The following is an 18,567-nucleotide window of genomic DNA, read 5'->3' on the forward strand; positions in this document are numbered from 1 at the left end:
GAACCACTTATTGCTCAGAAGGGTTGCAGGGAGCTGGTGTATATCTCCAGTGGTCACTGGGTTAGAGCCAATGAACACCCTGGATAGGTCTAATGTCCATAATAGGGCCTTACAGAGAAAAACAACCAGCTCACTTAGCCTTGAAATCTTGACAAACCGTTGGGAGTAGAAAATAATGTTGCTCAGTCACGCTCTACTGCAGTCTTAGCAGGTCTACCATTAGCTTGCCTGGGCAGTTTTGTGCCAATAACGGCACTCTACTTTAACTGGGCGAGCCAAGCTACAGAGGCGCGATGGAGGAAAACTACAAAGATGGAGTTGGCTGTGGAATGGTGCTCTTTTGAAACAGCTTTGGCTTAAACTTTGGATGATTTAGACTTGGCATTTCTTTGAAACATTAACAGATAGCGGTACCCAAGTTCTTTATTTTGACAAAGGATGTATTTGCTTCATCTTCTTCAACAGTCTATGGCTGAGTGCCCAGTTGACTGATTTGCATAGCAATGAGTATGTCAATTGGTTGTTGTTCTAAAATAAAATGTTTTATTTTATTTTAATTACCTTAAAAGACTCAAAGTCTCTTTTTACACTTTATATTTATTTAATCAGGATCGTTGTCAAGTCGACGCCAGAAACAATGAAACACAACTTGAATATCAGATGAACAACAAGGCTTTATTCAACCGGCATTCATACAAGTTATCAATCATGAACGAAACATTTCTCTTACCGTTGCTTATGGGTGGAGAGCTGAACACCCCAGTTAGAAAACGTAATCCATGAACCTCGTCAAATAGAATCCTTCAAACAGCTCTAACAGCTCTGAGCTCTGCTCTGCTCCTTATACATTCCCTGATGTGCGTGCAAAGCTGCACACCTCCACCAAGATTACCTTGATTACATCCTCATGATCACATTATGTTCGGCTCTACCATGATTATCCTCATGATAAGTGTGATTGACAAACAGTAGTGATCAATAACTTGTATACAACAGATGACAAGTTCATTTTTATTACAGTTGTGGGCACAGATTTCCAGGTTTCCTGGTTCCAGAGCCAATCATATTTGAGCCAGACTAGCCGTTCTATTCTGCAATAAAGCTTCTTTCACTCATGCCTCCAAATGCACCCTTGTTAAGATAACTGCACTGCCACATTTGGATTATGGTGACATTATATATACAGTACAGGCCAAAAGTTTGGACAAATTTGTTTTCTTTATTTTTATGAGCATGACAATTTACAAAGGGGCCAAAAAGTGCTCAACACCTTTGGAAACTCCTTCAAGACTGTTGGAAAACCATTTCAGGTGACTACCTCTTGAAGCTCATCAAGAAAATGCCAAGAGTGTGCAAAGCAGTGATCAGAACGAAGAGTGGCTATTTTGAAGAAAATAGAATATAAAACACATTTTCAGTTATTTCACCTTTTTTGGTTAAGTACATAACTCCACATGTGTTCATTCATAGTTTTGATGCCTTCAGTGAGAATCTACCAATGTAAATGGTCATGAAAATAAAGAAAATGCATTGAATGAGAAGGTGTGTCCAAACTTTTGGCCTGTACTGTAGAATGGCACCAGACACAGCCCTCCAAAAAAATTTGATACACTTTTATCATTCAGCCATCCGTTTTGCCACTAATGCTCCCTTTCATACCCATCATTGTGATCTGTATAAACTGGTGGGCTAGCCCTCGCTTCACACCTGGCACCTCCATCATTGGGTTCTCTTCATATACAAGACACTCCTGGGAAAGACACCTCTGTACCTTTCATCTCTTCTTCATGCTACTCATAACACTTGCCAATCAAGATCAAGCAACATTATGAAGTTTAACATCCCCCCACAATCCACTACCTTTTGACATAGCGCCTTTTGATTTGCTGCAGCACATCCTCAAACTTACATCCTTGATCCAAATCTCTAAATTCAAGCAAACCATCCAAAATACAATAGTTGGCTGTTGTTCCTGCTGACAATACTGAAAATACACATATAAGCCATTTTACTTTTCTTTTATATTCACATATTTTAATGTAAATGTTTGTGCTTTACGCATCTTCTGTACGTTTGGTGCGTTTGTGCTTTGTTTTATATTGCATGCATTGTTTGTTTTACTTGTTTATGCAGCCGGTTGGCCAGGTCATGTTTGTTAGTGAGAAGTGGTTCTCAAACAGTTCACCTGGATAAATAAAGGTTAAATACATTTCTAATCGGTCGATAAAAAGCAACAGCATTGTGAAAAAAAATGAAAGTCAGTAAAAGGAGCAGCCCAGAAGTTATTTCCTGTACCTCTACAAAGCCACAGCATCCTTTTTGTTTTACTCTAATATCGGGAAAAGAAGAGGCTAATGTTGAGTTAACAGTGCTAACAACAATGCAAATTACAATAAAATGCATTAATTTATGCTAACTTACTGTGTATGACTCATCTCCATTTCCATAACTGGCAACAGCTACTCATGGACTGCATTACCCAAATTTGACCACAGAATGTCACTCTTACTTCATGCCTTTAAGAGTTCCTATTTCACAGATTTCAGGTTGTTGAGGCGCAATGTGAGAACATGGTCTGTCCAAACATTGCGAGATTTTAATCTCTGGGAGACAGTCAAAGTCCACAGAGAAATTCCATATGAACTGTATGAACTGCGCCAACATGCAGCCCTACAACCTAATCTGTTGTACAAAAAATATCAGTAGATGTCTGCATCTTAAAAATAGTCTCTCATTCATCTCTTTGGCAGGGACCAGACCTAAAGCTTTTGCTGCAGCCAACCACTAGAGGGCATCTACTTTGTTTCAGCTTCAAACTCTACATTATATTACTGTGTATAGCATGCTTATGCCAGTGTTATGTATTCAAAATAAATATGACTGTTATGCAATGGTTGATGAACACAGAAACGGTTTTTATTTAAAATTAAAATGTTTTATTAGCCTTACTGGATACATTTCCCACTGCAGAGTGCTAATAGTCGGATGCTTTCCCAGACCTTGGACGAGTCACGGTGCAGTGACGATGCTGAAATATATGATGAGTTTAATCTCAGTTCGCCTCTGAGCCTCCCACATTAAGATCAGCAGGCTGAGGCAGTCGAGAAGGGGGAATTCAGGCAGCTCCATGAATCTTTAATTAGTTCCCTCTATACTTAGGTCCTCAGTGCATCTCCAGTTTCTGACATTTATCTGAAATTTGCCCTTTAAAATGTGGAGATGTGAAAAAGCCAAGGTCATTCGGCTGACCACAGCCATATCAAAATCTGCTGCTTTGTTCTCAGGGTGAGGACTCAAATCTGCCAAGTCATTAGACGGTACAAGGCTGAAGCTCTTCTTGTTGCACATGTTGGGCTACAAAGACAAACCTCATACTTCATGTTTTTCTCATAGAAAAGCAGCGTTTCTGCTGTGAAATCTCTTATTTACAATATGAAGCCTTTACTTAGGTTTGAAAATAGGCTCTTAACAAAACGGTGCAGCATGACAAGCCCACTTTGAGTGCCATCCCTCAAATCAATAACCATTGAAATATAATCTTTCCCATATATTTGTTTCTTCAGCAGGATGATTAAATTACATCCAAACATGCTGACATGATTTGAGCTCTCTTGTAAAATTATTGGTTTAAAAAAAAGTCCATAGCTACCCTGACATGTCACTTTATTAACATTTAGGCATTTTGTCTGATTAGACGACATTTTTGCATATTTTATTTATGCAAGAAAAAAAGAAAACAATGCTGTGCAGGAACTTCTACTGGTCTTGAAAACAGCATATGTTTGCTTCATAATGCATGATGCATGATGTCAGCAGAGATTAGTTGAACCATATGGCACCTCAGCAGTTTACGTGTTTCCAAAGACTCTTTAAAAAGGGCTATTTCTAGATTATACTCAAAGAATGAAAAAAAAAGATATTAGCAAAAGAAAAGTATTGGATGGACTATTAAAGCTACCGTAAGCACATAGAGGCCTTGGAAAAGCATTTCTGCTTCCAGCATCAGCTTTTTGTTAAAAGCATTATTAGTATTAGTCAGAAACTTTCCTTGTCTTGCACCTTTCTAGCTACTCGTTCTTTTTTGAAACATGTCATTGATGCTTTAGAAAACTGGAGGATTGTGCTTAAAAAGGCGACATTATATGAATTAAAGTGACGTCTCGCTCCCTGATTAAAATGCTCATTTCCTTCCATGATTTAGATGTTTTTATCTTAGCTTAGCTATATTATCTTTTGATGTTCGTAGACACAAACCAACTCATTTTTCATTTCACTGTGGGCAGAATGAAGCATTAAAACTGCAGTTATCATGACTATTAAACAGCTCACAGTTGATGGCTCTCTTGCCAGGAGGCTTATGCATGTTTTCAAATCTTGCTTTTTGAATTTTGAATTTTTCAGCAAATCTCAGACTCGTAACTTTTTAAGACCTTCCTAAGCAGATCATTATCAAACCCACATTTCTGCTGCTGACAACATTTATTCAGATTTTTTTTCCTGACGTTAAACCCACACAAGCATCCATACTTACTGTGGTGAAGTTCTCCGGACCACAGTCCTTGCCTCTGTATTTGCAGTCCAGCAACATTTCTTCTATGTTGTGGCTCGTCCTTTGCACAAACTCTAACATGTTGAAGGACTTGCTGGGAAGTTTGCTGCCATCTGTGTCTTGTCCTAAAGCAGCCATGAAATCATCAATGTCATCCTTTTCCACACCAAGCATCGCGCCCATCCAGAAGATGTCACTCCTACTGACCTGAGACTTTCGAAAACTGTTGTAATTACAAAGGGATATTGCTGGGAAATACATGACGGGACTGTCCATTTCATCCAGGATGGTGTTATAGGGATACTGGTAATACTCAATCACACGGTCGGCCACTTGGAGGAGGAAGATGGACAGCGAGGAGCAGAATGCAGCAGCCCAAAGCAAGCGCCGTATTGTCACTCCACCAGGCAAAAAGATGTGACTCAGGCCATGAAGAGTACAGTTGGCCCCAAACACGGTGATGTCGGAGGGCGGACGTGGTTCTTCCTCCTCTGGAGCTCCCATTTCCCCCCAAAAGCTATATCTAAGCTAAGCTCTGATTCAGCTGGATGTGTTTTTACAGCTAAAGTACTAAAAAGGTAGCAGAGCAGTTCAGCCAAACTCAATGCACAACAGACAGGGCAAGACAGGGTCTGGTTTCCCCTTTGCGCTTTAGGGAGGGGACTGGGTTGGATTTCTGGAGCTGAGAGACAGTGATAAAATGCAAAATCAACCAATCCTCGATGAGATGGTAGAGGGCACTTTGAATCGGAAAGCTCGGGTTTCATTTGGGAAGTAAGCTCTCATCCAACAGCAGGCAGTGGTGAAGGAATCCCAGAGGGATGCAGCAAAGATAAAACATGATACGTATTCAGTCTTCAAATGACCTATGAGACCCCCAAATCTTCTTGAGAGTTACACACGGATCAATGTTTTCTTATAATTACTCCCCTACAAACTTTTACATGAAGAACCTTTGTTTTAATAGCTAACATGGAGAATTAATGAGCAGCAAAACTCTTTGACCTAAACAAACTCCTTAGCAATAGCCCAGATGTTTGGTTAGAAAGCTAAAAACAACACTGCTTCTTTATAAATATATCAGAAAGTGACATTTTACTGATGCAAAATGTCAGCAATCCCCAATTAGAGTCACATGTTTTCACTGAAAGGGCAAAAAACTTTGCAACCACAGTTCCATGTTGTTAAATGGCTGAAAACCACATAGAAACCAACCCATTAGTGCATTTCTTTGGCCCATTAGGAAAGAATAACACTAATTTCCCCCCTTTGAAAAGTTGTGTATTACCATTTGCTGCTCTTCTTCCTAGCCGTAGAGTTCTGATAAAATGGAAGATCAGAATTCCTGCTAGTGGTTCCCAAACTGGGGTCCCCCTCTGTGCTGAGGTTGTGAGGTTAGCGAGAACTTATTTGTAAAAATTACATTAATAAATCTCAATAACACACCCTCCATCCATCCATCCATCCATCCATCTTTGGCTGCTAATCCGGAATCGGGTCGCGAGAGCAGCAGCTTAAACAAGGAGGCCCAGACTGCCCTCACCCCAGTCACGTGGGCCAGCTCCATCTGGGTGAATTCCAAGGTGTCCCCTGGCCAGCCGAGACACATAGTCCCTCCACCGTGTCCTGGGTTTCCCTTTAGGTCTCCTCCCTATTGGATGTGCCCAGAAAACCTCACCAGGGAGGCATCCGGGAGGCATTCTGACCAGATGCCCGAGTCACCTCAACTGGCTCCTCTCAATGTGGAGGAGCAGCGGATCTACTCCGAGCTTCACTTGGATGACCAAGCTTCTCACCCTGTCTCTAAGGGAGAACCCACACACCCTGCGGAGAAAACTAATTTTGGCTGCTTGTATCAGCGATCTCATTGTTTCAGCCACTACCCAAAGCTCGTGACCACAGGTGAGGGTAGGAATGTAGATCAACTGGTAAATCGAGATTGCCTTCTGGCTCAGCTCTCTCCTCACCATGACAGATCGGTACAATGCCTGTATCCCTGCAGACGCAGCACCAATCCACCTATAGATCTTGCACTTCATCTTTCCCTCACTTGTGGACAAGACCCCAAGACACACCTTACAGTCTAATCAGCAACCCAAATAAAAGTTATAACTCTATATGTCTGTGTAAAGTTAATAAATTATCCCATTTAATGTGTGTTTTTGTGGGGTTGGGGGTCCTGGCTTGTCTTGGACATGGGCAAGGGAATCCTCGTGTAAAAAAGTTTGGAACAACTGCACTAAACCATCATATTTGTAGAAACTGAATTTACATTTTTAAGTATATCAGAAAAAGTATCTTTGAGCAAGAATAACTGAGAAACTACATAAGCCAAAGCTAATGGACAACTATCCATCCTAAACCCAATAATTTTATTGACTTTTAGTCAGACTTGAAACTCTGAGTAAGCCTGAATAAGAATAAGAAGAAGAATGAAGATGAGGAAGAAAGAAGAATAAGACCTTTATAAAATTTGTTCTATTGATGGGCCTGGGAAGGGTTGGAGTGATTTGGATCAGAGCAGGTCGGGACACTGACCATATCGTTTATGGCCCCCTTCAGTGCATCAGTGATCTGGTTAGGGCAGTGCAGCCGGTGTCACACAACACATTACAATAATTGGGGTACAGAAAAACGTCACTGCTTGTGACAAGCAAAATAAACACCAGAGTGTTCTTGTTTGTACCATTATTTGTACAACTACGTGAGAAGATGCCAGAATGGCAATATTTGATCAGCCTCAGAACTACTAACATTCTTTACTATCATGGACAATAGCCTCATACAAGATGCTATGCATTTGAGTTTAACCCCGCCTTCCAAGTGTCCAACTGGCAATCAAAATGCTTTCCTGACATTGCTGACCCTTAATGGTCCACACTGGTCCATGATGATCTGCTTCGACCCAGACCATTCTATTCAACGGAACCAAAGCATATAGAGTATCCAAGATGAGAAACATAAACTAAAAAATAATATCCCATTAAGCTTCAGTCAATACTAATTTCTTACGTTTGTAGCAAACATCAATCGTCCATCTCACTGCAGCTGCCTCCCTATCATGTGTTTTGTAAAAGCATCAATTATTGACGTCTTCTCCTGCCTTTATATATTACAATTCATGATCAGAGGTGAGTGTTTGCTGAGCTAAAACCCCAAGGCGGTTTCAGATAATCTTGTTAAGGATCTGTCTGGGCTGGAATTGATTAGCTTTTAGATGTTCAGTTAAAAAAAGTGAATAAGCCAAGTGAGGTTGGACCTGGGTCTGTCAGGTAGTATTTACAGTATACGTAGATGGCATTATAACCTCTATCCTTTAACATGCCACGCGTCTGCATCCACCCATCAATCCATCTTCTTGGTTTGTATGTTTTTATAGATCCTCGCAACGTCACGCTTCATCAGCTCTCTACAACGTATTTATGGCTGTTTTTATGTTTTAAATGTAAGACATTTGCTCATTAAAAGTATGGTATTTTATTTCTGTATCTTTAAATATCATGCTAATAAAACCTGCTGTTCTTGAAATTACAATTATTGATCTTCAAGGTCTGGGTTGGCCTTTAATGTTTCTCTTCAGCAACAATTTGTTTCTTTTAACTATGATTTTTTTTAAAGGAATACTAGGCAGTTTTGCTTGCCTTTAGCACCCCCTAGTGTCTATTATGAATTCACTGAGGTTAAACAGAAAATGAAACATGTTTCCTCGCAGTGTTCCTCTTTTTAACACCTTAATCTAACTGCTGAAATGCCTCCACAGCCTTCATTACTATTTTTTATCAAATTATTCTCTAAGTGTAGGTGCTGCTGTAACAAGTGAATTTCCCCACTGTAGGATCAATAAAGTTTATTCTATTCTATTAGTTTCTAGAAGAGCAATCCATCTCTAAATCAAACAAATCTGCTGTGTGCATGATCTTAAACATGTAGGAAACGTGCTGGAAGCAAACTCCAGCTCCACCATGTCAGCTCCCGCAACCAGCAGGGAGCGACAAAACAACTCTCAACTTGCAAATGAGGTGTTGGTACCAGATCAGCTCGGGGTCCTGTGCCTGCTGAAGACATCACATTATGGCTTTCCACTCGGCTTTCACACTCAAGTTTTAGAAAGACATCAGCAGTTTTGTTAAGAACTCTTGTTTGTTACCATCTAAATATTTCCTTTATAATTGTATTTTGTTAATAAAACACCATTTCATATTTGTTTTGAAAAGAATGTGAAACTACATAAAATCAACATCAGACTGCCAAAAAAAAGGCAACAGTTCTTATTTGTGAAGCCATATCTGTTTGTATTAATGTGGAATTCGTCTGTATATTTCCTTAGTTGTTATTCACTCATTCACTCAAAATGTTGCTTGGTGACTTTTCAATAAAGTTCTCATATTTTGTTTTGCCCCATTTCATCAAAATCGAGAGCTTTTGAGGGTCACCGTATATCAGTTGATATTGCTGCTTTTATTTTACATTTCCTTTAGAAATTCAAACATATTTTCTCTCAAAAGAGTTGGTTTTTGGACTACAGGACTACAACTGTTACTTTGTTCTGACCAATCAAAATCATCATTGCCATAAGTCCTAAGTTCAGCCAAACATCTACTGTGACGTAATTTGGAGGCGCAGCACCCCGAGCAGATCTGGTACCGACAGCGGTACTCTGGTCACAGAGGGCGGAGCGGTCTGAGTAACATTTCATTAATGCTAAACGATCATTTTAGCACATACTGGTCCAATAAATTGATTAAAATTATGAAACGGTTACATATTATCCCTTTAAATACCAACAACTATCACTTTCAAGCTCTTTCGGCAGTTTTGTGTTTTAAAAAAATCTTTTTACTCAAAATTTTTCTCTAGATGCTAACTAGAGCAGAGACTGACAACACAACATTAACCCTCTGGAGGCAGGCATTGCACATTTGCAACGTTAAAACCCACCTACCTGGTAACTCCACATACGTAATTCATGAGCATTTTTTAACTCAGAAGTACCCCTGAAGGACTTAGTTGTTCGTCCTTTTATCAAAACTTATTTTGAGCCTGAGAGGGTTAAAAAAAGCACATTGTTGTGAGATACATTTAAAACAGTAAAGTTTAAGACATTTGATTTGTATGACTGAAGCAAAGTTTGTGGCGACTATTGCTGTAGTTTAATTATCAGCAACAACCCCTTTCCCATAATGCGATGTCACACATACAGGTGCTGGCCAGTAAATTAGAATATCATCAAAAGGTTGAAAATATTTCAGTAATTCCATTCAAAACGTGAAACTTGTACATTATATTCATGCAATGCACACAGACCAATGTATTTCCGATGTTTATTACGTTTAATTTTGATATTTATAGGTGACAACCAATGAAAACATCAAATCTGGTATCTCAGAAAATTAGAATATTCTAAAGGCCAATGAAAAAATGTTTGTTTCTCTAATGTTGGCCAACTGAAAAGAATGAACATGAAAAGAATGTGCATGTATAGCACTCAATACTTAGTCGGGGCTCCTTTTGCCTCAATAACTGCAGTAATGCGGCGTGGCATGGACTCGATCAGTCTGTGGCACTGCTCAGGTGTTATGAGAGCCCAGGTTGCTCTGATAGTCGTCTTCAGCTCCTCTGCATTGTTGGGTCTAGCGTATTGCATCCTCCGCTTCACAATACCCCATAGATTTTCTATGGGGTTAAGGTCAGGCGAGTTTGCTGGCCAATCAAGGACAGGGATACCATGGTCCTTGAACCAGGTGCTGGTGGTTTTGGCACTGTGTGCAGGTGCCAAGTCCTGTTGAAAGGTGAAGTCTGCATCTCCATAAAGTTGGTCAGCAGCAGGAAGCATGAAGTGCTCTAAAACTTCCTGGTAGACGGCTGCATTGACCCTGGACCTCAGGAAACAGAGTGGGCCAACACCGGCAGATGACATGGCACCCCACACCATCACTGACGGTGGAAACTTTACACTGGACCTCATGCAACGTGGATTCTGTGCTTCTCCGCTCTTCCTCCAGACTCTGGGTCCTTGATTTCCAAAGGAAATGCAGAACTTGCTTTCATCAGAAAACATAACTTTGGACCACTCAGCATCAGTCCAGTCCTTTTTGTCCTTGGCCCAGGCGAGACGCTTCTTGCGCTGTTTCTTGTTCAAGAGTGGCTTGACACACGGAATGCGACACCTGAATCCCATGTCTTTCATGAGTCTCCTCGTGGTGGTTCTTGAAGCGCTGACTCCAGCTGCAGTCCACTCTTTGTGGATCTCCCCCACATTTTTGAATGGGTTTGTCGTCACAATTCTCTGCAGGGTGCGGTTATCCCTAGAGCTTGTACACTTTTTTCTACCACATTTTTTCCGTCCCTTCGCCTGTCTGTTAATGTGCTTGGACCCAGAGCTCTGCGAACAGCCAGCTTCTTTAGCCAGGGACGAAATTTTGATTTCAGAAGTGGGGGGGACACAGCAGGCTTGTGCGGATTTGGGGTGGGGGGTGTTATGTAAAGACCCCTTGACACGTCACGTGCCCATCTCAATAATTTTTCCATCCTCTATATCTATATCTATATCTATATCTATATCTATCTATATATATATATATATCAAAGTTAAAAAATTTACAACTCTATTATTATTTTTATTTATTATCATTATTGAAGTGCAGTTTTGGCTGTTGACAATGGATAGGCCATTGTATTTATTGTTTTGGGTCTTTTTTATTGTTTTTGGTGCAACATTTTCTAACAGGGAGTGAGATTCCTTTTTTATTTAATTTTTGTTTGTTATTTTTATTCATTTAGAAGTTCTGGTTCTGGACATTTCAATGTTAAATGAAGGTTTATTTGTTGCATTTTAAAGGGTGTACTTGCATTATTATGATATATTAACATTATATTAGTGGTTATTATGGTCTAGATAATGTTGACAATATCGTTTATCATCAACAATTTGTTGGACAAAATATCGTCCAGCAAAATTTGTTACCTTCCCAGGCCTAGTCAAAAGTATAAAAATTATTTATACATAAACGGTCCTCCTGAGATCTGGCCGTTTGTTCATTTGCTGTGTTAGAGGACATGCTGAACTAATGTTTTACACATGATCATCACCTTAACATTTGAGTGTATAAAAACATATTAAATATGTTTTTTCCCTTAAAAGTGTTTAAACAGTTGTTGCATTTCAACACACAAAAAATGAATGGAAAAAATAAGATAAATCTAATGAAAAGTGTACATCTTTGACATTAAGCTTAAAAAAATCTGTTGACGATGATGATACTGTTCATTTTTCAGAGCTTTTTAATGTGAACATATACATTGCAATAGATAAGTTTACAATAAAGTTAAATGATAAAAGTTTTGAAGTTACACTTCTACTACTACTAGTAATAATAATTATGATGATAATAGTAATAAAAAAAAATAATTATTATAATAATACGAACAAATTGTGTCTGAGGAGTCAGTTATGTGGAGGAGATTAGTTTGTAAAAGTTAGTTTTGAGTATGTTTGTGAAGGAGGAGGTGAGTCTGAGCTTAATGCAGGTCTGTCACATGTTCCAACTTACGTTTTGACTTTGAAAGAAGTCTCTTATATCCACTTTTCGTTTTCTTGACATGCTGCCTCCTGGCTGTGCCTAACTACCAAAGACTCACAAATGAACACTTATTCAAATGTTATGTAATGGAAGCTGAGCTGAGCTCTGATATTACACAGCGTCTAGTTGACGATGTGACTCAGTACCGGTGTTCCCTAGCGGCTCCAAACTAGCAAAACAACGTGAGCACGTTCTGTTTACAACTTGAGTGACAGCAGCAACAGCCAATAATACGTTAGCAAGTATCAGCAGAGCCAATAGATTAGCTTTTGGGCGGGTCTAATAGGAAACCGGTTTCCGTTTCGGTCCTAGTGCTCAACCAAATCCATTTAATGGAGCGTAACATTGTTTTTGGACGGAAAAAAGTGCAGGGGACCAAAACTGCCTTTTGAAAAAGTGGGGGGGACATGTCCCACCCGTCCCCCCCCAAAATTACGTCCCAGTCTTTAGCAATCACCTTTTGTGTATTGCCCTCCTTGTGCAAGGTGTCAATGATTGTCTTTTGGACAGCTGTTAAGTCAGAAGTCTTCCCCATGATTGTGGTGCCTTCAAAACAAGACTGAGGGACCTTTTAAAGGCCTTTGCAGGTGTTTTGAGTAAATCAGCTGATTAGAGTGGCAGCAGGTGTCTTCTATATTCAGCCTTTTCAGAATATTCTAATTTTTTGAGATACCAAATTTGGAGTTTTCATTAGTTGTCACTTATGAATATCAAATTTAAATGTAATGAACATTGGAAATACATTGGTCTGTGTGCATTGCATGAATATAATGTACAAGTTTCACGTTTTGAATGGAATTACTGAAATATTTTCAACCTTTTGATGATATTCTAATTTACTGGCCAGCACCTGTAATTAATGCAAAGGGATTGATCGTAGAGCTTGAACTGTGCTATCATAAAAAGGGAGGTTGCCACTGTGTGTCTCAGCCATCACATTACTTTCTGTGTGATACCCCTCCTGAGAGATCAACAACAAACTTTCAGGGTTCTACTTTCTTCTCTGTAGAGTTGCCTCCCACAAAAGGTTTTTAACATCTGTCAGTCATGAATGTTCATAAACGCAGTAATTAATGTGTACTTACTGTTACATTTACAGTCTCTTTTTCTAAGTCTGAGTCTCGTCTAAAGTCTCTGATGATTGGAATAAATATCCAATCATCAAATTCCTGCCAGCTAGTCTGTCTAAAACACTGAAATGCTATATGTCATGAATTAAAATCATCTGTGGGCTAAGTACTTAGTCTGAGACGTGCAGTATAATCAGCTGCAGTCCAAGGATGTCTGAGGTGATTTAGAAGAAGAAGAAGAAGAAGAAGAAGAAGAAGAAGAAGAAGAAAATATCATTTCTATAGTGCCTCTCAAGATGAAAATCACGAGGCGCTTCACAAAACAAAATATGTAAAAATATAAAAAAGAATTTAGAAAATCCTTCAAAAATATTTTAAATGAGCAAAAAATAGACAATTGTGTTTTAAAAATGTTAAGAGAGAGAGTGAATAGGAAAGAGGGAAATCAGTGGATCCTGTGGAAGGTGGAATAGGTGGGAGAGCAGAATAAAGAGAGAGTGGTGAAGAAGGTCATACAAAAGCCAGCTTGAACAAGTGAGTCTTCAGCTGCTTTTTAAAGGAGACCACTGAGTCCACTGATCTCAGGCTCAGGGGGAGAGAGTTCCAGAGTCTGGGGGCCACAGCAGCAAATGATCTGTCACCTTTGGTCTTTAGCCTGGTGTGCTGCACAACCAGTAGGCTTTGATCACTGGACCTCAGGGACCTGCTGGGGGTGTAGGGACTGAGAAGATCACCAATGTAAGATGGTGCTTGACCATGTAAGGTCCTATAGACCAGAACCAGGATCTTGAAATGAACCCTGAAGTTGACTGGCAGCCAGTGAAGCTGGAGGAGAAGCGGGGTGATGTGGGTGTGTTTGGAGGACTTGGTCAGAAGCCGAGCACAGGCATTCTGAACCACCTGTAGACGGTTCAGGGAGGTTCTGCTCAGACACGTGAAAAGAGAATTACAGTAGTCTAAGTGTGAGGAGATGAAGGTGTGGATAACAGTCTCAAGTTCAGGACGAGACAGAATGGGACTCAGCTTAGCAATGTTCTTGAGATGGAAGAAGGAGGAGCGAGGAGTGATTAAGAGAACTGACATGAGAATCCAGGGTGAGAGCTGGGTCAAAGGTCACGCCAAGATTCCTGACAGAAGGTTTGGTGTGAGAAGCAAGCTGACCAAGAGAGTCTCTGACTTTGGGAACCAGCTTGTCTGGGGCACAGATGAGGAGCTCAGTCTTATCTTCATTCAGCTGAAGAAAGCTCCCAGCCATCCAGGTTTTAATAGAGTCTAAGCAGGTGTGTAACAGCTGCAGCTTAGACATCTCATGGGGCTTAAAGGAGATGTACAGTTGGATGTCATCTGCATAAAGATGGTAGGAGATTCCTTTGAAGGAGCTCAGGATGTGCTGAAGAGGAAGCAGATAGAGGAAGAAGAGCAGCGGCCCCAGTACAGAACCTTGTGGGACACCATGGGTGAGAGGTGATGGAGGACCTAAACTTGGAGACGGCCACAGAAAAGGAGCGCTCAGAGAGACAAGAGGAGAACCACTCCAGAGCAGATCCTGATAGGCCTACCCAGTCTCTCAGACTCTCCAGTAGCAGGTGATGGTCAACAGTGTCAAAGGCTGCAGTCAGGTCCAGCAGGACCAGAACAGAACAGTCCCCTGCATCACTGTGAGTCAGAAGGTCATTAGAGACCCTAAGAAGAGCTGTTTCAGTAGAATGAGCTCTGCAAAAACCTGACTGTAAGCTATCATAGATGTTATGTTCATCAAGAGCAGCTGTGAGTTGTTTAGCCACAACCTTTTCCAAGATCTTGGAGATGAACGGAAGTTTAGAGAGGGGTCTGAAGCTGCTATGGAGAGAGGCGTCAAGACTCAGTTTTTTAAGAAGCGGGACCAGAAACCAGAGAAGCATTAATTATAGAGAGCACGCTGGGACCGATGGACTGAAAAGCACTTTTAAACAAAGATGAGGGTAAGATATCGAGGGGGCATGCAGAGGTCTTCATAGAGTTAACTAGTTTGGTTAACTCAGGCAAAGAAACAGGAGCAAAGCTATCTAGGATGATGGGCCTGGTTGGAGTCAGGAGAGGCAGCGATAAGGCTGAAGGAGAGATGCTAGATCTAACCTTATTGACTTTGTCCACAAAGAAAGACAGAAAGTTCTCACAGTCTGCAACAGAGTGGATGGAGGCTGTAGGAGAGGCAGGAGAGACAATACTGCTGATGGTGTTAAACAGCACCTTGGGGTTCCCTTTGCTCCGGGACACCAGGTTGGAAAAATAGGAAACCCTAGCGTCTCTGACTGCAGAGTTAAAGGATGTCAGAAGATCGTTTAGGTGCAGCAGATGGACGTGGAGATGGGTGTTCTTCCACAAGTGCTCAATTTTTCTGCATTGGCGCTTCAGGCTGCGAAGGCTGTCATTAAACCAGGGAGTAGGGTTCACTGCAGGAACTGATCTGGTTCTGACAGGACAGATGTTATCCAGAATGGAGAGGCAGCGCTCGTTAAACTGAGAAGTTAAGGAATCTGGGTCATTATCAGAAGAACAAGGTGGGTCAAAAGCAGCAGAAAAATTGCTAGCTGTGCTCTCATTAAGAAAGCGAGAACTAACCATACGGTGAGCAGGAGATGGGGACACAGAAACTGACAAGTTAAAGATAATGCAGTGGTGAACTGAAATATAAACATCCTCAGGACAAACACTGTCAGCATTTAGACCCAGGGTAAAAACAAGGTCTAGAGTGTGCCCCCTGGTGTGTGTGGGGCCAGAAACATGCTGGGTAAAGCCGAAGGTGTCCATAAGGCTGGAGAAATTCATGGCAAAGTGATCAGAGGGATCATCAACGTGGATGTTAAAACCACCAACAATCACCAGTCTGGACAGCTTCACAGTGTAGGATAGAAAGTCACTAAACTCCTGAAGGAAAGAACTGTTTGGACCAGGTGGACGATAGACCACAGCACAGTAGAACGGGTCCTTATGCCCGACTTTAATCAGCTGCAGTTCAAAGGAAGCAAAGTGACCAGAGGTTGTAGAGCTACATGGAAGATGGTCACTGAAAACAACAGCTAGGCCTCCACCACGACCAGAACCCCGGGGCTGGCTAAGAAAAGAATAACCATTCAGGCAGAGTTCAATCAGACCAGGACAATCAGATGTTTGCTGCCAAACTTCAGTCAGAAACAGAAAATCCAGATTTTTAGACAGAATTAAATCATTGAGCAGGAAGGTCTTATTGTTAACAGAGCGGGTATTTAATAGAGCCATGCTGAGTGAGGTGGAGGAATCAGAAACTACAGAAACAGCTGGAGTTAGTGGATGCAAATTACCAGGGTTAGATCCACGGTGTTTATAAAAACCACTTATGGAGGGAACAGGAGGAGAAACCACTGAGTAATGAGGATAAACTGACCTTAAAAAACTTGGACGGAGAAACCGCGCTGCAACGCGGCCTGGCGGGAATGTGGAAGTGGCGCTCAAGTCGCCAAACAAAGGACAAGAAGCTAGAAGATCACACCAATGTTTACTATCCAATCCAATCCAATCCAATTTTATTTATAACTATATACTAGATAAACCACGCTTTAAGAGAAGTCTTGTTCTCACCTGATTCCTGCTCGTTTACCTCTTTTCCTCCGATGTTTTCCCGGGACAGGATAAACATCGCTGGAGGCGCCCTGGTTAGAATCATCGTACATCCTCGGTGCATCTTGGGCGATCGTGAACGAACGGAAGGACAAAAGAGTCTGGCGATCATAGGAGATGGTAGCAGGGACACTACTGAAGAGGATCGCAGACAGGATTAAGGTGGAAAAGAGGAGGTTAGTGGGGAAAAGTTTGAAAAAGTGGTCGGTGGCGGCTAAAATCATCTGTGGACTAAGCCCTTAGTCTGAGACATGCGGTATAACCAGCTGCAGTCCAAGGATGTCTGAGATGATTTAGGTGAAACTACGGTTTTTAATTTTTGGGTAACTGAATATTTTTATTACAAAATGTTTTTTAAATGATTCTGCACAATGTTCATAAACAGGTCTTGTTTTAAAATTAAAATATGCTCTCAATGAAACCTGATTCACAATTAAACATTATACAAAAACTGGCCCGTGTGCGTTTTGAAAAGATAAAAATAGAACCAGGTAGATGTCAGAAAATCTTTCTGTAACTCAGCAGGGAGCAGCAAAGCACAATTACCATTTGATAAATATTAAAGCATGAGTTCATTATTTTATGGAATATCAACTGTACCATGTGATCTGAGTGAGTTTTCAAACTCTATAAACTCCAAATGTTTCAATAGAAAAACTAAAAGTGTTGCTCAGATTGAAGTTACACATTTCTACTATCTTCTGGTGTAAAGTAAGAACTTAATGAGGGATTATATAAGGCTTGTCAACTTTGGTGCTTAAAGGGTTAATTTTAGTCTTTCTAATGCTATAGTTCTAAGTATTGACATAATAATGTATTTGGTGTTTAGGTTTTCGGTCATGGTTTACTCATTTTTGTTTTCGGCCAAGAATTTTTATTTTGGTGCATCCCTAATAAAAAGTCACAACTAAATAGGAAAAGAACCAGAAGAAGAATTCTGCACAAAATCAAGCATCTATAGGACATTGATTCTTCATGCATAAATGCAGGGTTTTTTTTAACTTTTCATCTATTCTTTTTCATGAATCCATGATACCAATGATGTTAACAAAAATTTCCTCTTATGGTTAAATCAATTATTGGTGCCAAAGTAAATTAATGCATCTAAATTTGATCCCAAAATGCACCAGCACACAGCTGATCTAACTATGCACACTGGATCAGTCATGCAGCCATCTTCATGTATTGTTACCAACAGCTTACTGTCATTTCTGATTATAAGATGAAGATGTGAGTCCCAAACCCTAAGTTGGGCTCAAGTCCTTAGGGGTAAAGTCCATGTCAAGTCACAGGTTTCGTCACAAAACTTCAAAGTGGCTTGGCTCCTGGTCTCAAGAGTTTCACTTATAAATATCAATGAAAATGCTACAAAATAAAACATCCACAATTAGCTACGTTGCTGAAGTCTTATTACATTTTCTCCCTAAAATTGACCCATAACCACTGACACTGAGACCTATGAGCTGTTTGACTCCTCTAAAATTGTCTGCTCACATTGAGAATGAATCACACACACACACACACACGCACACGCACACGCGCACACGCACACGCACACGCACACACACACACACACACACACACACACACACACACACACACACACACACACACACACACACACAATCACAAACACACAATCACAAACACATGCACACAAACAGACAAACACAGAAACACACACACACAAACATACAGAATCACAGACATACACACACGAGCATTTAGCTAA

General features: G+C 40.6%; 1 protein-coding gene across 4 annotated transcripts in view; it reads right to left on the reverse strand.

Moving 5' to 3' along the window:
- Positions 1–18,567, reverse strand: part of asic1c (acid-sensing (proton-gated) ion channel 1c) — a 186,918-nt gene that overhangs the window by 45,829 nt on the left and 122,522 nt on the right. The window contains exon 1 of one of the 4 annotated variants that reach the window (XM_054741120.2): positions 4,532–5,190. The exons of the other annotated variants lie outside the window; for them this stretch is intronic. Within the exon in view, the coding sequence (XP_054597095.1) occupies positions 4,532–5,053 (522 nt within the window). The 5' untranslated portion in view covers positions 5,054–5,190. Of the gene's footprint in view, positions 1–4,531; positions 5,191–18,567 lie in introns of those variants that run through there. 4 annotated transcript variants of the gene reach the window in all.

Source organism: Nothobranchius furzeri, chromosome 11, assembly GCF_043380555.1.
Source record: "Nothobranchius furzeri strain GRZ-AD chromosome 11, NfurGRZ-RIMD1, whole genome shotgun sequence".
NCBI classification, from domain to species: Eukaryota; Metazoa; Chordata; class Actinopteri; order Cyprinodontiformes; family Nothobranchiidae; genus Nothobranchius; species Nothobranchius furzeri.